A 24,263-nucleotide genomic window follows, 5' to 3' on the forward strand; every position below is an offset into this window, starting at 1 on the left:
CAATTGAGCGGCCGATATGTCGGCCAGTGTGTGCCCAGCATAACTCACCCCTATGTGTTCCTTGCTCACTGACTCACCCCTCTGTGTCACCCAAGTCTGTCTGCCCTTATCCTATAGATTGTAAAGTCTCACCAGCAGGGCCCTCTGCCCTCATGTGCCCTCCCTTTTCCCTTGGCCTAGTCCAGTACCACACTGCCTGTCCATCACCTACATCAGCAGCTGCAGTCGGCAAACAACATGGGGAATATTTGCCTACTCTTCCGAAAATCGGATGCAGCTCCCGGCCCCCCGAAAGAGTAGGCAAGTCCCTTGGAATGGCCGCCGCCACCCCTGCGCCCGTACGCAAAAGTGCGGGGTCCGGAGGCGGCGTTGACGCGATTCGCTATGAATCTCATCATCATAGCCCCCCCCGCCTGCAAAGGCACCCAGCTCACCCTGCATCGCTCGCAGTGCCCCCTTCACCATAACATGCAGTGCCACACATAGGGGGTGGGATGTACTAAGGGCAGAAATGCTGTCAAACCCCCGAAAAAAAAAAAAAATTCGGTGGTCTGACCGCTTTTCTCATATGTACTAAGCACCGGAATGCATTTAGACCAAGTGGGTAACTCCATCTTTAGATGGCGTTACCCAATAGAAGCCTATGGGCTTCTATCCGCAACATCCCCGGAGATGCCTCCCAGCATCCCCTGTGGCACGCGCGTCCTTCTGTGCATCCGCAGAAGGATTTCTGGGTCATAAATCCGGATGTCCCAATGCTGCAATGAACAGCTCTTACCGGGAGAGCTGTTCTTTTTGGATTTTCTAGGTATCGCTAGTATATAGCCAATAATTGTCGGACTGTACAGCATCGCGGATGCGATGCTTAGTACATCACACCCAGAGGGAGATATATCAAAACCTGCAGAGCAATAAAGCAGAGAAACATAAAGTACAAACCAACCAGCATCTTACTGCCACGTTACAGACTAAGGCCCATATTCAATTTGAAGCGAAAAGCCGTTTTCGCATGTTTTTGGCGAAAACTTTTCGCAGATGACGTCACTTTCGCCTGTTTTGATTTCACTCTGTATTCAATTTGGAAGACTTTGCGCCTAGGTGGACAGTCAATGCAATGTAATAGGTGAAAAAGTTTCGCCTATGAATAGCAGGTGGAAAAAAGTGCAGATTGGGGTTTTGGGGTGCAATGTTGCGGGAATCCCCGTGCAGCCTTCAGACATTCCCCCAAAGGTGAACTGTGCCAAATAAAAAAAAAAACACTTAAGGACACCCCAAAAAAATCACTTTAACTTTGCACCCCAACATTTTTTTTTTGTCGCCCCCAAATTCAAAAACTAGCGAACTTGACTCCAGGGGGGTCCCCAAGTATGCCCCAAGTGTTTTTTTTATTGCAGGTGCTTGCGGCAGGTGGATTTTTCACGTTTTTTTCAACTTCACTTTAGCAACTTTAAAATATGCTGACCCCCATTTTCAAGTACCCCAAATTTGCTGGGATAAGTTATTTTCTGCAAAACCCCCCCCAGAATACTATTCTGCACCACTTATACAAAAACGCTATTTAGCAGCTATTGAGTCAATTTAAAAACACCAAATACCTTCAGCAAGCCAAATCGGGGGGTATCATATCTAACCCTCATGTCAGAGCATCTTTTGGGGGGTGTCAGGCTGATTTCCCAAAATCTGACAGGACTTTCGATTTGTTTAAGTTTCGCCGGGTGCCGTTATCGCGTACTTTCAAATTGAATAAGGCGAAAAGCGCAGGCGCGGAAAGTGTTTTCGCCAAATACACGCGATGTAGGCGGAAAGCCAAATTGAATATGGCTCTATATTTGAAAAATTGCAGTTAGGAGCTGATTGGTTGGTACTTTATCTCTCTTCAAGCTTTGGTACATCTCCCCTAGTATTTTAATCTTCTTTTTAAGATAGGCGGCATGGTCATGCCTACCTGATATTGGCCACCAGTACCTGGCCTTGTCCCTGCTCTTGATGGCCATGATCATAGAATAAATACCAACACTGAGTGAATGCCATTATGCCATTCATTCAATGTTTTAGGAACCCCCTAAACCCTGGTGCCGTAGGCAAACATCTAGGTTTGCCTAGTGCTAGTACCAGCTCAGTATGTATCAGGATAATGACAATATGATGTTGAAATTATCCAATTTCTGGCTTTATCCATGACATGTATAAGATACTATATACCTCTGATAAAATCTAATACAGAGACATAGGGAATCGGTATGTAATACTGCCGGCCGGCAGTTCGAATCCCGGCAGTGTCAGGCCAACAGAGGAAGAGATCCTGGCAGCGGCAGCCCGACAGCGCTGGAAATCCCGATCGTCCCCAGGTAAGTACTAACTAACCTAACCTACTCCCCTAACCCTCCCTTAGTAGTGCCTAACCCTAACCTTCCCCCCAAGTGCCTAAACCTAACCCCCCCTTCCCCGCTGCCTAAACCTAAGTCCCCCTCCCCCTAGCCTAACCCTAACCCTCTCGGGGGGGTGTCAAATCCTAAGTCCCCCCCGGGAGCCCTAAACCTAACCCTCCCCACCCCGCAGCTGTCCGCTCGCGTCGCCCGGCATCCCTTCGATCGTGATGCCGGGTGCCGGTCTCCCGGCATAGGTGTAATGACAGGCGTCTAGATTTTAGACGCCTGTCATTTAACCCTAGCCGGGATTGAGGAGTCGGGAAGCCGGCGGTCAGTATTTTGCGTATACCAGACATAGGGTTCTCATTTCCCATTATTGCGCAATTTCCCCATTTTTTCATTCAAATAGACTTTGTATTGGAAAGATTATATTGGTGATGTTATTTCAAAATTGTTTTTATTCAACTGTTATTCAGCATTATACAATACAGTTTTTTTTTTGTTATAAACAAATTGTCTTACCTTGTTTCCAATCTTTTATTTAAAAAATAAATATTATTGGTGGTGATTAATAATGAATTTGACATGAAGAATTTTTTGAAGGAAAAAAAAAATGTATTCAAATGAAATAATTTATTTAAAAAGAGAGAGGGGGAAAAAAAATAAAATAAAAAATAAACCCAAAACATTAAACACATCCTACTGAAAAATATTTTTGTTTTTTTTCCATCTTCAGGTGAAAGTAAATGTACAGATCATCATAAAAATAACTGTTCAACAGTTCGTGCAAAAACAACGACGACAAAGGTTACTTTGGAAAGAAAAATGCCTGATAAGTTATGCTTGTTGGAATCGTGTTCAGAAATCATAAACGCCATGCACGCGGCAAGGCTTAGACCGACATGTTTCTTATTTATACAGTAGGTTGAAACTAGATGCATTATTTTGGGGTGGTGTTTTTTTTTTTTTTAATTTGTTTTCCTTTTCTGTAAGTTCTCCAAAAATATGTAGTTTTTTTTTTTGTGTTCATTTTCATTTTTTTTTTATGTTCACCGTGAAGTGTTTTGCCATGCTTCGTTCAGTCTTTTTCCTGTCCTTTATTTAATTTGCAGCTTTCCTTAGGAGGGGATTTGGATAAGTTCCTATGGGTCGTTTGGTAGGTTCAGGAATGATTCACAAAATGGTCCATTAGTGGTTGAAGAATAAGAACGCAAGCTGACGCAGTATCAACAGGAGCGTGTATAGGATCGGATCGCTGGCAAGATTGGGTCCCGTGCCTGCAAGACAACAGATAATCGGGTTACATTCATTTCCCATGGTAGATAAGGTCATGCAGATTTAATGTATTAATGGCAAATTTAAAAAAAAAACCGCTATAGGACTGTAACCTAATGTATAGCATGTTTATTAATGTGTTGTCTGTTCAGATACCTGTATAATATAAAGCTTTTATAGGTTAGACAGAGCCGTAACTAGACTATTTGGTGCCCTGTGCCAAAGAGAGCATTGGCGCCCCCCCACCCCAGTTTTTAAATAGGGACATAAGATAGTGCACCTGAAAAAGGGCTTCATCGGGAAGGGCCAGGGAAGAGATAGGGGAGGCCAGGAGATGCCGGGGATAAATAGGGACATAATATAGTGCACCTGAGAGAGGGCCATGGCCTCATGGGGAAGGCCCAGGGAAGAGATAGGGGAGGCCAGGAGATGCTGGGGATAAATAGGTACATAAGATAGTGCACCTGAGAGAGGGCCATGGCCTCATGGGGAAGGGCCAGGGAAGAGATAGGAGAGGCCAGGAGATGCCGGGGATAAATAGGGACATAATATAGTGCACCTGAGAGAGGGCCATGGCCTCATGGGGAAGGGCCAGGGAAGAGATAGGGGAGGCCAGGAGATGCTGGGGATAAATAGGGACATAATATAGTGCACCTGAGAGAGGGCCATGGCCTCATGGGGAAGAGCCAGGGAAGAGATAGGGGAGGCCAGGAGATGCTGGGGATAAATAGGGACATAATATAGTGCACTTGAGAGAAGGTCATGACCTCATGGGGAAGGGCCAGGGAAGAGATAGGGGAGGCCAGGAGATGCTGGGGATAAATAGGGACATAATATAGTGCACCTGAGAGAGGGCCATGGCCTCATGGGAAGGGCCAGGGAAGAGATAGGGGAGGCCAGGAGATGCTGGGGATAAATAGGGACATAATATAGTGCACCTGAGAGAGGGCCATGGCCTCATGGGGAAGAGCCAGGGAAGAGATAGGGGAGGCCAGGAGATGCTGGGGATAAATAGGGACATAATATAGTGCACTTGAGAGAAGGTCATGACCTCATGGGGAAGAGCCAGGGAAGAGATAGGCGAGGCCAGGGGATGCCGGGGATAAAAGAAGAGGAAGCTACAAGTGAGAATGATAATAAACAGGAAAACTGACAGGCCCAAACAGCACCCCCTGCCCTGCCCTGTGCCATGGCACTGGTCGCACTACCCTAGTTACGGCCCTGAGGTCAGAGAACCACTTTCATACTGATTGCTTAAAGTACACCTGTTAAAATGTCCTCTAACATTATTATGTTATTTGCAACATTGTGGGGAGATGTGTCAAGCCGTCTAAAGCAGTGTTTTCTAACCCTGGCCCTCAAGACACACTAAAGCAGGCCATACATCAGGCCAACTTTTTTCCAACCATCTAACTAGAGCAAATTGTATTCAGCAATTTGCTCCCAAACACCGGAAAACAGATGAAAACGGTCGTTCAGACAAGTAGGTTAAATGTTTGCTTTAATCAATTTGTTTAAATGACAGTTTTGTCTGTTTTCCGGGGGTTTGGAGCAAATGGTGATTGTCATTCGCTCCCCTACCTTACCAGATCTTCATTCCAACCAACCAACTAGATGGTCTAGTACACAGGTTCTCAAACTCGGTCCTCAGGACCCCAAACAGTGCATATTTTTCAGGTCTCCTCACAGAATCGCAAGTGAAATTAGCTCCATCTGTGGGTCTTTTCAAATGTGTCAGTGAGTAATGACTACACCTGTGCCCCTGCTGGGTGACCTGGAAAACGTGACCTGTGTGGGGTCCTGAGGACCGAGTTTGAGAACCACTGGTCTAGTGTATGGCCAGCTTAACAGTCCACGTATTAAGGCTATCCATGCTTGACTACAGATGGTTCAAACAAAATAACTGAGGTACTAATTAAGTCACCTGTGCTCAAGTATGCCTAGCAGCGATTGTGTAACACTGGTCTAAAGAGTGGAGAAGTTGCCCATAGCAATCAGACAGCTTTGAAAGAGGATTTATCTATTAAATTCTATAAAATGATAGGCTGATTGGTTGCTATTAGAGATAAACGGTTCAGTTTTGCTGAAAACCAAACACACCTGGGGTTCCGAGTCGAACAGAGTCCCGGCACAGATCACTTTGGGGTTCTGAGTAGAACCGAGTCCCGACTCGGGTCTTCTAACCATGTTCAGAACTCGGATCTTAGAACGGGATCTGGCGTATTTTGGATTACATGTAAGTCCCTCCCTCATGATTTCAGATGATGTGTGGTGGTCAACATTGACTGGAAATGACTGGAAATTAATGTTATTGATGTTAATAATACTATAGGAACAAAAACAGGCCCAAGTTCCATAATTTTAGCTGTTTTTATAAATTTAAATCCAAAACTAAAACTGAACCAAAACAATGTGAGGGTGGTTTTGTCAAAACCAAAGCACGACGATGATTTAGAACCAAGACCAAAACAAACACGGAGGTCTGCGCACATCTCTAGTTGCTATGGGCAACTCCTACACTCTTTAGAAGGCTTGACAAATCTCCCCCAGAGTGCCTTACACCCTATGCAATAAGCACTAGGCAACTTGGCAAAAGTTCTCCTTTAACTCAACCCCAGTGATTGCAATTAGAAAACCAGTGATTAAAAAGAGAACATTGCTCCGCCCAGAGGTCACTTTCTTTTTCTTTTTTTGGGGGATTTAAAATGACAAAATATTCATTAGTATCTAATGCTCAGTTTTCCCAGACCTTTTGCAAAAAAAAAAATGTAGTAAAAGTTGTCACAAATATTTTCCAACGTTTCGGGGCTCTTAGGCTGCTTTGCCACACCTTTTTGCATACCAGTCTCTGAGTGAAGCAGTTATTTTGCTTTTCTACATGTTTCTTCATACTGAGGGCATCGGAGCAAGTTGTTTTCCAAACAGAGGAGTGCTGGTCCGTTTGAATCATATATATATAGATTCTGTGAGAATTGCGTTATTTAGCCTCGTCCCCTATTCTAAATATCCATTGTTTGTGGTGAATTCCCACCAAAGAGCGTGGCTTAATGATGTGGGCTGGCCCCGCCCCGCCCCCAACACCGCCCACCTGCTTATCTTCCCCAGACTTCTCCCGGGAAGGAGATTTTATAAGTCTGCAAGCATGCTACAATCTGACCCCTATGTACCAAACTCCAAAGAGCGAAGCTTTTCAGAGTTTGGCCCCAATAGTTTACACCATCTTCTGCCAGCTTCCCCTGGAGAAATCGTTCACATCTGTGAAAGACTTCTACAATTTGCTGGGGATATAACTCACAGGGACAGCAGTTACCGCAACCGCTGCCCCTACAAGTTCTCTTTTGTACATAGATTGTAAGCTTGCGAGCAGGGCCTTCCTACCTATATATCTGTCTGTTATTACCCAGTTTTGTTCTATTAATGCTTACAATTGTAAAGCGCAACGGAATATGTTGCGCTATTTAAGAAACTGTTAATAAATAAATAAAATATATATCTATATATATATAATATATATATAGAGCAAATAGGTGGCACTCCTAGCAAAAATAAGAAGCAACACAGGAATGTGATCTATATCACCACCGACTTTTCGGGGCCTTTTATTGCCCAATTATCAACCTTATAACCTTGATAATGGGGCAATAAAAGGTCCCGAAACGTCGGTGGTGATATAGATCACATTCCTGTGTTGCGTCTTATTTTTGCTAGGAGTGCCGCCTATTTGCTCTATTTGTGATAGCAGTTGGTACTGTTTATCTTGGAGGGCACCCACCACATCAATTAATTACTTGGGAGTGCCACCCTAGGACAATATATATATATATATATGCTGAACAAGACACGTTAGGCTGCAGGACACACGTTAGGTTGCATGGATGCAGCGCTGTTGGGCCGTCTATGATGCGGGGAGGCTGAACTATGACAAGCTGTATTATTTATTTATAAACAGTAAATTACAGTATATAGCGCGCACATGTTCCACAGCGCCTAACAGATAGTATTCATTCACTCACATCAGTCCCTGTCCCAGTGGAGCTTACACTCTATGGGCCTGATTCAGACCCACTCGCGAGCGGCTGTCCGCTCCCAAGTGGGTCGATGTTATGGACTGAGCATGCGCACGACGGAGGGAGCTCCGTCGTGCGCATGCGCCAGACGCGACGAGCGAAGGAAAGTCCTTCGCTCGTTGTGTCCGATCAAAGGGGGCGTGCTGTCGATGTTGATTGACAGCACGCCCCCTTTGGTGGGCGTGCCTCCCTGACGGGGGCGTTCCCACGGGAACGCCTCCCGTCAGAAGCCGGCCCACTGACATCACTAGTGATGTCAGTGGGAGTGATTTTGGCTCTGATAGAGCCAAAATCACTCCGGAGCTTGCAGTTGAGAAACTCAACCGCAGGCTCCGGCTCGCAAATTCGATGGTCGCGATGGTCTCGACCATCGCGACCATCACAATGCACGCTCGTATAGCCTGTGGGTGGTGACCCACAGCTATACGAGCGTCCAGGAGGACGCTCCATGAAAATGGAGCCCGGCCCTCATTCAGAGCGTGCGCTTTGCTCAGAGCGTACGGCTCTGAATGAGGGCCTATATTTCTTATCACTTGCACACACACCTTACTTACCTACTCTCCCGGAGGTTGTGGGAGGCTCCCGAATTTTCGGGGAGCCCCCCGCACCACCGGAGGAGTATCTGGATCTCCCGCATCCTACCCACGTCCTAGTGATGTGGGCAGGATGAGGGGAATTGCGACATAGTTGCCGTGAATCTCGTCTCCGTATGAAGGGAGCAGGGCTAAATGACGGTAAAACGCGTCATTTAGCCCTGCCTCCTCCTCGCACTTTGCCGTGATGGGGGCAAGGCCTAATGACATAGGAACCCGCCCTCCCAAAGTGGCCAGCTGTGTCTGTCTCCAGGTAAGTACACACACACACATACTAATGTTATTTATTTGTAGTGTCAGCAGCCAAGTAACCTACAAGTGTGTTTTTGGAGTGTGAGAGGAAACCGGAGCACCCAGAGGAACTTACACAAACACAGGGAGGTCATACAAACTCCATACAGACAGGGCCTGACTGGGAATTGAACTTGGTGCTGTGAATCAGTAATGCTAACCACTACGCCATCTATTCTGGACAATCTAAGGCTGGGTGCACATTAGACGGGAGGCAATCGGGAAGCCGACTGCCTAAATAACTGCAGCCGGCTTCCTGACTGTCTTATCCCGGCAAGGGTGAAATGCCGGGCGTCTAGATGTAGACACCCGCATTTCCCCGACGCCGGGAGACCAGCGCCCGGCATCACGATCGTAATGATGACGGGCGCCGCGAGCCGCCAGCCACGGGGGGGGGGAGGGTTAGGTTTAGGGCTCCAGGGGGGGACTTAGGGTTAGGCACCCCCCCGAGAGGGTTAGGGTTAGGCTAGGGGGAGGGAGGGTTAGGGTTAGGCACCCCCGGGGGGGACTTAGGGTTGGGCACTCCCCTGTGGGACTTAGGTTTAGGCAGCGGGGAAGGGGGTGGTTAGGGTTAGGCACTTAGAGGGGGGATTAGGGTTAGGCACTTGGGGGGGAAGTTAGGGTTAGGCACCCCTAAGGAGGGTTAGGTTAGTGGATACTTACCTATCCACGATCGGGATTTCCAGCGCTGTCGGGCTTCCGCTGCGTCGCACTCTGCTCCTGTCGGGCTGCCGCTGACGGGAATTGAACCGCCGGCATACCAATTCCCATTAGACTAAATATCGTCCAATATATCGTAGCTGCCCCCATAATGCAACTCCCCAGTACTAAGATATAAGGCTGCCATAGTTCTATGTAATGTAAAAAAGATCATAGGACATGATATGCCGTGCCCTGAAATGTCAGTATCTATATACCACAGAAGACATGGAAAGCAGCACACACGGCTCAGAGTACCTTTACAGGACGTGACTTAGACAAACTGAAATGAATCAGCAGATGAGGGCGTGAAAGCCGATATAACAGAGAGGAACACAATAATACCCTTCCTTACATCAGTGCCCTCAGGTGGCTGCAGACTGATTTAATTGCTGAAGCAATAGGAATTGTACTTGACATCTGGTACTGGTACCCAACTAAACCAAGTCTGGAGTATAAAGTATAAGGGGGAACTTAATTCTCTGCGCTGTCCATACTGTCAGAACACATTGGGGACGGTTCGAACGTCAGCACCTTGCGTACACCAACAATTTTCCCTAACACCCTATAAAGGTGCACTGGAAAATCAGCGATATTGGATTAGTGTAATCCTTAGGAATGCGTTCGGCTGTACATTTCCAAGAATTAATTTCCCCAAAGAGTATATTATACTGTAGGTTGGTCATCACATCACATGGAGTCAGGGTGACCTGCAGTTGGTGGGTAATCCTAGAGCAGGGATGGGGAACCTCAGGCCTGGGGACCGTATAAGGCCCCTGGAATCATTTGGTCTGGCCCTCTGAGCTTTTTTCTGCTAGCCTCATCTGGCTAGCAGGGTACCTGCGGCCAGAATCTATGCAGCAGTGCCGCCTGGAGCATCCTTAGGACGCTTCAGACAGTCACACCGTGCTACCCTTACAGCTCCCCGGAGCATCCTCAGGATGCTCCGGGCATTGCTGTAATCACTGGCAATTGTGGTCCCATTCCCGTGTGATATCACATGGAGGGGGCGTGGCCTGCCTCGGGCCCGCGAATATTGTTATATATATCAAAATGGCCCTCGGCAAAAAAAAGGTTCCTCACCCCTGTCATAGAGGGTGATCAGTCATCTAAGCATTTTGTAATGTTATTGTATTGGGATCCTGTTATTTATATTATCAGTATGTGTGCAGTTGCAATAAAATCTAAGGTCATCTGGCATCTTACCCTGAGAGACAAAAGGACGGATCTCATTCAACTTTGCCGAACATGTATGTAAGTGATGATCCTGAAGTTCAACTGTAATGTCATTTACATCAGCTCTAACATATTTTGTTTTTCTTTAAGTAGTAAGTTAAGTACCTTTTATGCAAGCATCTGATCGTAGGTTTTTAGCTATACTCCTACAAATCACTATCTCCTTATGAATACCTGTCTGGAGAGCAAACAAATATGGCCGCCACAGGATCACAGCTCTCTGCATGTCATGTTACAGAGCAGGCAGGAGGAGAGGGAGGATGTCACAGTGCACAGAACATACACAAAATACATTGTTTGGCTGCCACAAGCACTGGCTCACACAGATCTCACAATGTCATGTGATAACAGAGATAGATTCAAAATAGAGATCAGACCGGATTCCAAAGCCTCTCTGCTCACTACCTAATTTGTCATGTTACTGTAGTTGCTCCCCCTAATACTTTAGAAATAAATAAAGAATTATCAATAATAGCAGTCTGAAGAAACAAACCAAGGATAACTTGTAAATACTGTTAAACCTTTTTATAGCCTGCCACTGTAACTTATGTTCCAAAAACACAGCTCATTCCATTCATGTGATAGCTGCTTCAAACTGTAGGTAAGTCAGTGCATGAGGGCCTCAGAGATGGATGCCATTCATGCGCGGTTTGCGATTTCCTATTGATTTGTGACTTTTCATTTAAGGTCAACAACCTCTATCTCTAGTTATTGCAATTCCACTCAATGAAAATGTGAGGTGACGAGCCTCCGGACGTTGGAGCCCATACTTGGCCCGGGTGAAAAATAGGAAAAACTAAAATCTGTAAATCTAAAGATCGACATTTAATTTTACAGAGGAATCTCGAGAGGCTGTAATCTTTTTCTAACAGTACAATGTGTCCTTATGCACCTAGGGATATATTTGCTAAAGTGAGAGTTTTTAGAAGTGGAAGTGTTGCCCATAGCAACTAATCAGATTCCAATTAACATTTAACTAGCACCTTCTAGAAGATAATAGCTAGAATCTGATTGGTTGCTATGGGCAACATCTCCACTTCTAAACACCCGCACTTTAGTAACTATAACTCCAGGAGTCTTTACGCCACATGGGGTGAGATGACCGGCACAACTGAGACGCTCCGAAAGGAGTACCGTAACATATTTTTCTATAAACTTTGAGTCTTACGAGTGTCGCAGATAAGAGGCAGCGAAAAGCCGCTCACAGTGTACTGCAAACGCTAGACCGCGACATTAACCGCACAGAAATTGGTTTCACACACGTACGAAGTCGCAAATGAACACACAACGGAACCTGGCATGAGGAAATGCTGCATTGGAGCACTTTTTGCATAAATTTAGACTCAGGGCCCCAATACAGAGATGGACGGTATTCAATACCTCCCAACATGACCCTCTCCAGTAGGGACAAAATGCTCTGGTCCTGGACTTCCCTGGTAAGAGGTGGGGCTGCAGCACAGTTCAAGATTCAAATAGGGGAGTCACACCAACTGTCATTTCACACACTGCCAAACATCACTGGCTGGGACTCACTGGCAGTTGGTGTGACTCCCCTATTTGAATATTGGACTGTGCTGTAGCCCCACCTCTGGAGCCTCCACCAATCATAAATTACCAGGGAAATCCAGGACCAGAGCATTGTGTCCCTCCTGGAGAGGGTCATGTTGGGAGGTATGGTATTGCAGAGCCGCACAGAACAAAGCTGCGCAATATCCTCCATAGGGAATAGACACCACCTGCATTTCATTTGTGATCCACCTGCAGCGTTCGTCTCTGATCACTATGGCGACCAGGTCGCTCCTTTGGCCAGGCTGCATAAACCGAAGCCAGGAAATCTGCATTCACCGACACAGACTATGGCCTCGTTCTTCACGGAAAGTGGGGGCAAGACGCTCCCGTTTCCGGAAACAGTGGTCAGCCAGTCCCCACCCCCATACCTCCATCCTTATGCTACGGCTAAGCGGGGACAGTGAGCGAGATCCCAGGACCCATTCTGCACATGTGCAGACCCCTAGATGTGTACGCTATCGGGTTAGCGTATATCTCTGAAACAGGCCCCCAGTCACACACAGATACAGTATGTCACATTGATTAGTGTAATCTAGCAGTGTAGTTTTGTTGCTGCCGGTTGTTATATTCCTGCTCATAAGACGCACACTTTGAGCGATAAAGATGCCCCGGGGCCTGGTGCGCAGAAAGGGGTTACTTGGCACGACCGAAGCCGCAGTGTAACAGAATATATTTGTATTCGAATCATGCTTACCTACTCTTCCCCCGTGACGGGGATGGGACCTAATGACATAGCAGCCCGGCCCTGCCCCTGAACACCGACCTGAAGGCTACTCAGATGACCGATGGTCACGCAGAGGGGATCGGTATGATTTACCGCCGGCCGCACGGCCCGACAGCCGAAGCCCGGCAGAAGTGAAGATCCCGACTGCACTAGAGGTAAGTATAAACTAACCTAACCCATGCTTGCCGACTATCTGGCTGCCCCTTCTGTGAGGGAGCAGCCAGATCGGCTTGACTGGGGGGGGGGCGTGGCCACCAAACGGGGGCGGGGCCAGCCAGACTACATGAGTTTGCGGGGGGCGGAGCCACGCGATCGCGTCATTTTGGTCCCGCCCCCGCTACACACTGCCGATATTACAGGCAGCGTGAAGCAGGGGGCGGGGCCAAAATGGCACGATTCGGCGTGAATCGCGTCACAGGCCCCACGCTGCCGGGGATTTTCTTGTAATTGCGGTGGGGGGCAGGAAGGGTCGGTAGCTGCTGGGAGACTTGCCTGCCTTCCCGGGAGGTCGGGAGCGCACCCGATTTTCGGGAGGGTAGGCAAGTATGACCAAACCCCCCCCCAAGCCTCCCTTAGGAGTGCCCAACCCTAACCTCCCACCCCCCAAGTGCCTAACCCTAACCCCCACTTCCCCGCTGCCTAAACCTAAGTCTCCCAGGGGGGTGCCTAACCCTAACCTCCTCCCAGGGGTGCCTAACCCTAACCCTCCCAGGGGACTGCCGAGCCCTAAGTCCTCCTCCAGGATCCCCTAACCCTCCCTCGCAGCAGCTGTCTGTGCCCGGCTTACCTTCGATCGGGATGCCGGGCTCCCGGCATAGGTAAAATGACAGGCGTCGGGATCATGACGCCTGACATTTAACCCTTGCCGGGATTAGACAGTCGGGAAGCCGGCGGTCGGAATTCCGTTCGTCGGCTTCCCGACTGCTTCCCACGCAGAGTGATCCGAAGTTACAGTACGTCCTCGGACGCAGCAGAGGATCGCGGAAGCCGGCAGGATACATCCATTTACGCTAGACGCCACCTGCGGCATTAGCGCATTTTACCATCATTGCTGCATCCAAAGACTGGGCAATAGAATGAGAAAACTGCAAGAGAGCTCCTCATTCCCCTTCTGTCATAGAACCCGTTTTGCATATAAAAGCTGAAATTGATCCAAAGTGAAAAGACGTAACACACAAATATAGTTTCTTTGTTTCCTCAAGCACTGAATTCCTTCTATTGTTTGTGTAACACCTCAGCGGCGATCGCCGGAGCCAAGATGCCGCCGTAGATACATACAGATGAGCCGAGAGCCGGGGGCTCTCAGTCCTGTGAAGCAGTTTGTTTGAATTTTTATTTATTTATTTTTTTAACTAAGATTGGAAATGAATTGTACAAACAAATATAACTGATACCTGTGCCAAGATTCAGCATCCTATACATCAGTCATGACAGCTGCAACATCTTGTGCCTGCAGATGCAATTTCAATTTGTGCATCCGAGCAATCCGTGTGTACTGATTTGCAAAATCACATTATATTCAATTACCCTGGTCCACGTGTTCGCTTATAGAGAGGCATGTATATACCGCAAAGGCGTAATTACCAAGCTGAGCTTGATAATGAGAAGCAAGCATGTCAGCAGTGCTAATATGTTGTTAGGTATTTACCTACAGAATTGCAAATAAAATCTGACTAGTCTTTTGCCGACGTTTTCCAGCTCACTACGGCCTGATTCGGAGATGGACATTGCGTCAATGGCGGACACAGCGGAGCAATCTTTCGCCAAAGCCGCAATGTGCATGCACAGTGATCGGTTAGCGAGAGGTAGTCAGCGTTTGGGGGAGGTAACGGGGGGTAGCTAGAAAAACGCAGACGCGTCGGGACCGTTTTCTGGACGTGCCCCAGCTAATTTCTATGAATTCTTATGCAACTAGAGAGGCCCCGGCGTCTTAGGTGAGCTGCTTATTCTGAGACAGCAAAGACTCACTCAGAGGTTCAATATATGACCGATGTTACATTTTTGTACATACGCGGTGGATGAGGGTCAGTCCACTACATACGGGATCGCAGCAGCGGCGGGCATTGTGGGCATCTCTGGATCAGGCCCTAGATGTCTGCATGTACTGGTACACTGTAATACCAAACCATTAGCAATTGGTTACAAGTTTAAAATACAGACTAAGGGGAAACAAACTGAAGCCCCAGCAATAGCCTCATTGTTAAATAAAATATGGTATTTGGCTTCTATGGAATATATCACTGCACTCCTTCACGATTCAGTGAATAAGTTTCATGCTACCTGGGGCCTTGGTACTCTGCATTTCATAGACAGTTGCCCGGAATGCAGTATTTTGATTTATCGTGAGTGATAAACTATACTGTAGTTTGCCCTTCTTTAACCCCCCCATCTTTATTTCCTTTTATTCCTTTTTTTGTTGTGTTTTTTTTGTTTGTTTTTGTTTTATGTATTTTTGTAACAAATCAAAAATTTGATTGATGTGGATTTTTGTGAAGTTTTACTTTTTGGACATGTTATTTGATATATTTGAATTGTTGATTATGCAAATATTTTTTTTTGTGTACGTTAATATTTGTGATGTATACATCTTTAAAAATGATAAATAAAAAGAGATACAAAAAAATACATGGGAAAGTTTTATTACGACTCTGCCAATTTTAACACAAACCCAAATTTATCATAGTATGCGTCTAACCCAATGGAACGAAACTAGAGTCCTCTTGGGTGATCCTCCTATTACGCTGCCTGGCGGGTGAGTGCCGGACATTCTATCTTTCTTATTTACTTAATAGATTATTTGTTTTTTTGTCTATTATTGGTGTCTAAGTTTTAATTTGTATAGGATTAAATGTTGGACAAAATGGACACAGTTATGTACGTAAACATATGAAAATGTCCTGGAATATTTGTAGATGTTAAGACACCATGTACTCTTTTTTTTTTTATTTGAATTGGAAACTTTTTTTCATTTATTTTTTATTATTTTGATGTACGGTGTTATTCGCTTCAATAAAAAATATTATAAAAAAAAAATAAAAATACAGACTAAGGGACCTATTCATCTTCACTTATTTTTCACAAAAGCATGTGAAAAATAACAATTGCACATACTTTTGTGAAAAATAAGTGTTGGGGCCAATCATTAAGTTCCAAAAAAACTTTTTTTTTCTGAACTTGATGGTGTTACTGAACGCCACTCTGAGATGGCGTTCAGCCCCCGATAACCTTCACAGGCTGCTGTTTACACGGCAGCCTGTGAGGATTTACATGGCAGCCACAGCAGAGGGATCTATTCAGATCCCTCCCTGCTGTGTCTGCACTGCCGAGATCTGAAGCTCAGCTGCGGGGGACTGCAGACATGTGGCCAGACTCACCGAAAGAAGACTGGTGAGCTGGGCTAAGGAGATGCGGCGGGAATGCGCATATATATAATTATATATATATTTATTGTGTGTGTGTACCTAATAATCTTACTTTTATACACATTTATATATATTTTTGCCCATGTAATTTTCCTGCTTCTGTGGACATATAAAATACCATCAGGAAAAATACACATTTGGAATGGTTACTCTATGATACATTAGTAGGGAGTCAAAGCAGAGATAAATTATTTTTAAAGCGTGACAATGTATTTGTTATCGTCCGTGCCGGGCTGCCACCTGACTGTCACACGCATGACACATTGCTTCTCCAGAAATGTCATCACTTGTTCAGCAGTAGCACGAGGCGCAGCCAGGACGCTGGAGCATAAGGGCGGCTTTGTCACTGATGAATAGACAGCTCAGGCGTTTCCGTCCAGTATATGAGCTCTGTTGTTTTAGGCACAATTATCAAATCACTTTTTGACATCATGGGGGTGATTCAGCAAGGATCGCAATTGCAAAGCTGCATGCAGGCTATAGTTATATGATGTATGCACGCAGGCTATAGATATGATGTATGCACACAGGCTATAGATATGATGTATGCACGCAGGCTATAGATATATGATGTATGTACGCTGGCTATAGATATGATGTATGTACGCAGGCTATAGATATGATGTATGCACGCAGGCTATAGATATATGATGTATGCATGCTGGCTATAGATATATGATGTATGCACGCAGGCTATAGATATGATGTATGCACGCAGGCTATAGATATATGATGTATGTACGCAGGCTATAGATATGATGTATGCACGCAGGCTATAGATATGATGTATGCACGCAGGCTATAGATATATGATGTATGCATGCTGGCTATAGATATGATGTATGCATGCAGGCAGCTTTGCAACGCGATCCTTGCAATCATGCAAATGCAGCAGGAGGTGTATGACACCCCCTGCTGCATTTGCGATACCAGCACTGCGACGGAGGTCACCGGCTGGGTTCACCATTACGACCATCGGTGGTCGATGGTCGCGATGGTGAACGGCGCCGGGCAGCCCAGAAGGTGCTGCGTACGTCCACTCAGACCCTGGGCTGGCCACTCCCGGAAAATGGGGCAGACACGCCCCATTTCTGGGAACGCCATGACCCCGCTGCCTCACCACCCCTTAAATGCCTCTGCCTGTCAATCAGGCAGAGGCATTCAAGGGCTTGCGTGCGATTGAGCAGGACCCATTCTGCACACTCGCAGAATGGGTCCTGCGCACGCGCAGATTTCCCATAACTGGGAATCTGCGTTCAGCAGGGCACACAAGAATCAAGCCCATGGCTTGTTAGCTTGTCCTGGAGAACGAGGGATTCGGAGATGCAACATTTCCAATGGAATATTAGCAAAGATAATGAACTTTCACAAAACACAGTTACACCCAAATGATGAATATATGACTAAAACGTGCTGATTCTGAGTTGGGCGCAATGCCGATAGTCACACAAATGGTCGATGTTTTTCAACTGCGAACTGTCTAAGTCGCTAAAGAGTCACACAGTGCACACGTCCCACGTTCTGTAGGCGCAGAGTTGCAGTAGCGGATGCACAGTCGGTCTCAGAAATAAACTGGAAATGCGTTGGGTGTTCCTGGGCAGTGGTTACTCAGACACCCGGGGACGATCTGTCTTATGGGCATGTTATGGGAGTGTTGCGGATTTGTTGCATAACTGGTTGTGAACACAGATGCTTAATCTGTAACATTGGAGGCCACACGCTGACGGAGAATCTGCATCTAGCATGAGGCTGGCGCAAGTGATTGATGGTGCCCTCTAAAGACGCACAAAGTGGGCAACCCAGTCCTTGCACATTCAGCTGCACAGCTGTGCGCCAGGGAAGTGCTTATACTAGTATTTAGCATAACATGACAGACATGACTGCGGCAGAAGATGCACACATGGGCGTCGCTACACCGCTCAGAATAAGCCCCTAAAAGAGCAAACTACAAATCCGCTAATCCTTCCTGTCACAGGCCTTTAGGGTCCTCCCCCCCCACCTCCCAAAAGTTTCACAGAGCCTCAGAGGCCACGAGACTGTGTATTGAAATCAGAACACACTAGGGTCTCCCAATGGCGGTACTCAAGGCACCCTAACATCCAGGATTTAAGGGTATCCCTGCGTGTGCACAGATGGTATAATCAAATTGACTGCGGTACTAATTAAGTCATCTGTCTTTGAGCTTGGATAGCCTTAAAACCTGGACTGTTCAGCTGAGTACACACCAGACGGTATGTCACCCCATCTGGCAGATCCGGTTGACAATTTGTCCATGTCGGCAAGTGTATTTGCACTACGACTGGCCGTGAGCGCTCCCGCTGGAGTCGTTCATCGACAGATCGAGCCTACATGCTGCTCAATCTGTCAATCTGATGAGCCCCATGCTCGTGGAGGCGGCTGGTGAACAACATATCGTGCGGTCATTCCCCAGGTTGCGCCATGTCAAATGGGCACACGATATGTGATTAATCGCATCGTGCGACGGCCGGGTACATGCATCGTCTAGTGTGTACCCCGCTTCAGGAGTGTGTCTGGGCACCAGTGCTATACACCAAACCAAATGGAATAATTGCACGTAGGGAATTCTGGGGTGAAAAAAAAAATGCCCCCCCCCCCGCCCTCCCTCACCCATTAAAAGAGACAGCAATACACATAGCAACTTAAGTGTTGGAACCAGTGATCTTATTAAGGTTTGTGTTTTGGAGTTCATCTGTGAATATATTGTTAATATACTTACAAAGTTGTTGCTTTTTTTGGATACATTTGTTGTCCTTTATTATGCAAATTGCTGTTATGAAAATGAGAATCTGGAACAGTGCACATTTGTAAATCATAGCATAGAGCAGAGGTTCCCAAAGACCGCCATTACAGTCCACGTTTTAGGGATATCCAAGCTTGAGTCCAGATGGTTAAATGAAACGGATTGAGGTACTAATTAAGTCACCTGTGCTAAAGCATGGATATCCCTAAAACGTGGACTGTAATAGCGGACTTTGGGAACCTCTGGCATAGAGCATTATGATCAGTGTTAAGATTCAGGAGAGTACAGGAATAGGACAGGGGTTATGTGTGCAAAACTGGCCCTACGCCTTAGGTAGAACACACATCGGAGTTGATTCTGAGCAGGACAGATCTCTGGGCCTGATTCAGAGCCTCTCGCTAGATGCGATCGCTCGGACGATGTGTACGGAAATTGCGTAGGCAGTGCTACCACACAGCAATGCATTAGCACGCCCAGTATTTCTTAGCGATCACATAGTGTATGCAGACACCCACCAGCCTGTTTTAAGACGCCCACTTGTGCACGTCATGTCCAGGAAGTGTATGCAACCATCGGTTCATCGGATGCTATCGCATCGCTTAGGGCTGACCATACCCTTCCGCAAGAACTGTGACACTTCAGTGTAAAAACAAGCCAGGTGACGTGTACTATGATGCTGTCTTATAATTATGCACTCCTCTAAAACGCCGTTGAGACGCTTAGGCACGCCTACGTTTGCACCTCCACTCCCCCATTTTTAATGGCCAGCCCGTTACCACCTACAAACGGCTTCTCCTGTCACTCCCTCTGCTGGGCTGTCTATGTGCAGCGAGCGAATGCATTGTGTACTTTCGCTAAGGTATGCGCACTGCGATGTATACACACTGCATACACACTGCATACACACTGCATACCATCGGCAGCATCGAGAGTATACATCTTAGCGAGCGGGTCTGAATGAGCTCCTCTGCGCACGGGTGGAAATGATGAGCTTTTGCATACAGCGCAGAAGCTAATTAATACACATTTCAACATATCTCTGTTTTGTTCTGAGTCGGACGGAGCTTTCCCAGATCTGTTTTTCCATGAAATTGGGCGTTTTGGGGTGGGAACTTGGCAGCAACAACACGAGCGCACAGAGACGCCCTGACTTGTGGGAGCGTTGCCAAAGCGCTATGCGATCCTTAGTCCTGCAGGCGGGAAAGGACGCCTTTTTGTGACTGATCTCTAGCATGGAGCTGGTGCGAGTGCCGACAATAATGATTATGGTTGTGGAAGCTGGTAATAGAGTGGTGAATTCGGCCATAGCAACCAATCATCCTCTAGCTGTCAGTTAGCCAGCAGAGTCTCTGAAATGATAGTTAGAGGCTATTTGGTACAGTGGCAGTGGCCAACTGCTCCACTTTATCTCTCTCCAAGACTTGATACACCTCACCCTGTGTGTACTATTTATACAGTACTCTTACTTGGTGATAGTGACGCAGTTCGTGTTATGCTGAGCAACTAAATCCCCTTCAGTCTGTGGCTAAACATATAGAGTCATCATATCTGGAAGAGACATCTATTCCAGCTATAATATCTAATCAGTGTATATTTTCATTTGTTGATTGGTCTTCTAGGTTACAGCGCTGACAGAGATCATTGTGTATGGTTTTTATGTAATCATGGCTGCCGCCTGAATGTACAGCAGATGGAAATAATCCTGTGTGGTGGCCGCAGCACAATCAGATCATTTGGGTTTTATGCACCGGGCAGCTGCACAAAGCATCGTAATCAGAGATGAGGAAAGCGAAATCTAATCAAAGGTATTATCCATCCCACAGGCGCACGCTGCAGAGCCTCGCTGAAAGCTGCTGCTACTGAATGACTAGGAGACCCCTGCAGCTAGAGACTTATTGGAATTAAAGTCCCCAGGCTAAGCAAAATTTCCCAATGGGCTAATACCCCTTTCAGACATCTCGAGATTCCCAGGAATTTGGCCTACCTCAGCCAAATTCCCAGGTAGCCGTGTCTGTCTGAAAGGTACCTACCCGGGAACACGATCCCAGGTAGCCGCCCCTTCAATCGACCAGGGTTACCCTGCTTCTGTCTGAATGGTGCTACCCGGGAATTTACTACTCCCAGGCAGCACCAAGCAGCTTTTACATGGAGTTGACAGCGCAGAGCGTCCTATAGGACGCTCAGCGCTGCTGCTTTGAGTTGGCAGCACAGAGCGTCCTATAGGACGCTCAGCGCTGCTGCTCACCACCCCCAGCGCCGGCCAGCTGTGTACAGAGAACCCCAGCCGGACGGTGTGGACACCCGCCGGCGGATCTCTGCCACAGCGGGCCACCTGCAACGCCGGTCGCTGTGTCAGCGACACAGGACCCCAGCCGGATGCCGGGGACACCCGCGCTGGAGACCGCCGACCGGTCCCAGTCAAAGTGGGCCACCCGCACTCCCGCTGGACCACCAGGGAATTAAAAGAAATTTTAAAAATAATAATAATAAAAAAAAAAATCTGCATTATGATTGGCCGGCTTCCGGCTGCTGAATGATGACATCATCATCATCAGCCAGAGAGGGGATAGGCTAGGAGGAGCAGATGGCAGAGAAGAGGCAGGTAAGCAGAAAAACCCTGCTTATGTCTGAAAGGGGTCTACCTGGGAATTTCCCGGGTAGACACTGTAGTGTGAAAGGGGGGTCTCGACCAAATACCCGGGAATTTGCACAGGAGAAATTCCGGGGTCTGAGCAGGAAATTTCCCGGGTTGTATATCTGAAAGGGGCTTATTCACACGGATGGATTTTTTGCGCGCTGTTGCTATTGGTTTGGTTACTTTTTTTTTACCCAAGCAGTTTGTCTTCTGGTACCTTGTACCAATGGCGCCACTGCACTGGAGGAAAACCACGTCAGCGTCTGGTGTGAAAGATGTGGTGGCCGCAGTGTCGAAAACTGAAAGTTTTTGGATTTTGCTTGCGAGAACAAGCTTCATTTTCGGACGGCCCTTGTTCCTCTGATCCCCACTTCTTCCTATGGGAAGGAGTTCCGGGGATCCGAGCTGATCCCTCCGCCGACTCCACACTACCTCCCTGGTGGCTTTGCTCGTGCGTGACCTTCGATAGGAAAGAGGAAAGTAACGCAGCTACTTCGGTAGCTGCAATACTAACCGAGGTGACAGCTGCGTTTCGGAGCAGCTGTCCCCTCACCGGAGTAATGATGAATTGCTCCGGTGTCAAGCTTCCCCCGCTGCAAGTTGGCTGCTTAAGTATTCCTCACAGCGAGATGATATCACAGTCATCGGGGGCCATACGGCCTCCGATGATGAATAGGCCCCTTTAAACTGCTAATACTCTCATGTTCTGGAGATCCAACTTGGGGGGGTGACAGCAAGGTCCGAGTTATCCTGGCTCCACCCCTCCATGTGGTTTGTGGCATCACATATAGGACCTCATTCAGAGTCGGTCGAAGCGGTCGTACGGGAAAAGGGGCCGGATATGCAAATGATTCCCTCGCATGTTGCGTCCCTAAGTTCGGATCGGTAGTTGGCCGACCAAGCGGCCGGAATTCAAAAAAATACGCCCCCTTCTCGTACGCATTGCACGTCATCTCCGGGCATATAAGGATTAATCGAGACCATCGGGAACCATCGGAACTGGTCGTAGAGCTTAAGGTTGACCATACCCTCTCTTAAGCTCTACGATCAAGTCAGTGTAAAAACCTCCCATGTCACATGTGCCATGACGCTACTTTGTTAATTATGCACTCCCATAAACCGTATGCACTCCCATAATCCGTATGCACTCCCATAAAACGCCGTTCGCATAATTAGGCACACCTGCGTTCGGATCTCCACTCCCCCGTTTTCAAGCACCTTCCCCTGTTACCACCCACAAACGCCTCCATCTGCCACTCAAACTACCGACCTGGCTGTGTTCAAGGAGAGAGAAATTTCTGATTGTAGCGGCTAGTTTGCGCACACGCATTGCAAACTTTACGCATGCGCAGTATAGCGAACATCGGGGGCGTACGACCGTGCGGCCGCTTCGACCGACTCTGAATGAGGTCCATATTACTATGGCAGTGTTTGGGATGCGTGAGGATGACACTGCTCTTCCGAGAGGACGTTCCTGGACAGTCGGCAAGTATGAATAACAGGATTTTATGAAAAATAACATTTATGGTTGATTAGTTATGTTATATTATACAAATTCATATTTATATATTTTACTGTTTTCTTATTTAATGAGTATCCTGTTTTGTGTCCTTTTAGGGTGGATGTGAGTCAGAGCACTTTGCGTTACGCTGAAATCGTACATTGAGTGAGCAAAAAATGTAAACAGTAGATTGTCAGCTATGGTCTGGAGGGGAAGAGGGCCCAACAATGTCAGACCTCCCTACCAAGACACCCCCTCTGCTCTGCTGAGCCGATGCGGTACCTGGAACCAGGGCCGGCTCCAAGGGTCGGAGCACCCTGTGCCGGCTCTCTATAGTGCGCACCAACATCGCAGGTGAAAATGGGTCGTGGTCTAATTACCATAAGCCACGCCCCCAACGTGATGTTATTTGGGGGCGTGCCTGCATGGCACGCCTCCAAATAACGTCAGGCTGGGGGGAAACCTCACTAGCTTGGCTTCCCCCAGCCCTCTCCCGTCATGCGCGCAGCATCCATTCATACTCCGGTGTCCGGCACAGCCGCACAGCTGCGGTGGTGGGGGTCCCCAACCTCCCGATTCGACCACCCGCGGGCCACTTTGGCCCTCGGGTGGAACAGCGGGACAATACTGTTCCGCTGAAATCGGGATGTTGGGGAGGGGTGCGCCCTCTGGGGGTGGCGCCCTTGTTCGACCGCACTGGTCGAACACCCCTAGAGCCGGCCCTGCCTGTCACCTAAGCAATGAAACCTGCTCAGGATAGCAGGCATTGCAGGGCCCTCCCCCAAATTTTGTTATGGGACCTGGGACCTCATTCAGAGTCAGTTGCAAGCGCCGATGCGCTCGTAACCGACTCAATGGTTAGTCCTGCGCACGCGCAGTGGCCACACTGCGCGTGCGCAAGCCCCGGAGCGAGAGAAACTCTGTCGCTCCGGAGCTCACTACCAAAGGGGCGACTTTCGATGTTGATCGACAGCTGGCCCCGTTTGGTAGGCGGGCTGGGGGGGGGTGGTTTCCAAAATGGAGGCGTTCCTTTACGAATGCCTACCGGTTTGTGGGCGGCCGCACTGACATCATCAGTGATGTCAGTGGGGAGCTTCCTGCTCCATCAGAGCAGAAAGCTC

General features: G+C 47.6%; 1 protein-coding gene across 2 annotated transcripts in view; it reads right to left on the reverse strand.

Moving 5' to 3' along the window:
• Positions 1-2,865: 2,865 nt before the first annotated feature.
• Positions 2,866-24,263, reverse strand: part of VSTM2B (V-set and transmembrane domain containing 2B) — an 80,618-nt gene continuing 59,220 nt past the window's right edge. For both annotated transcript variants that reach the window (XM_088451113.1, XM_088451112.1), the window contains one exon: positions 2,866-3,646. In XM_088451113.1, coding sequence (XP_088307239.1) covers positions 3,558-3,646 — 89 coding nt within the window. In that variant the 3' untranslated portion in view covers positions 2,866-3,557. The remainder of the gene's footprint in view (positions 3,647-24,263) is intronic.

This window comes from Taudactylus pleione, unplaced genomic scaffold (genome assembly GCF_031769625.1).
Source record: "Taudactylus pleione unplaced genomic scaffold, aTauple2 ptg000537l, whole genome shotgun sequence".
In the NCBI taxonomy this organism is placed as follows: Eukaryota; Metazoa; Chordata; class Amphibia; order Anura; family Myobatrachidae; genus Taudactylus; species Taudactylus pleione.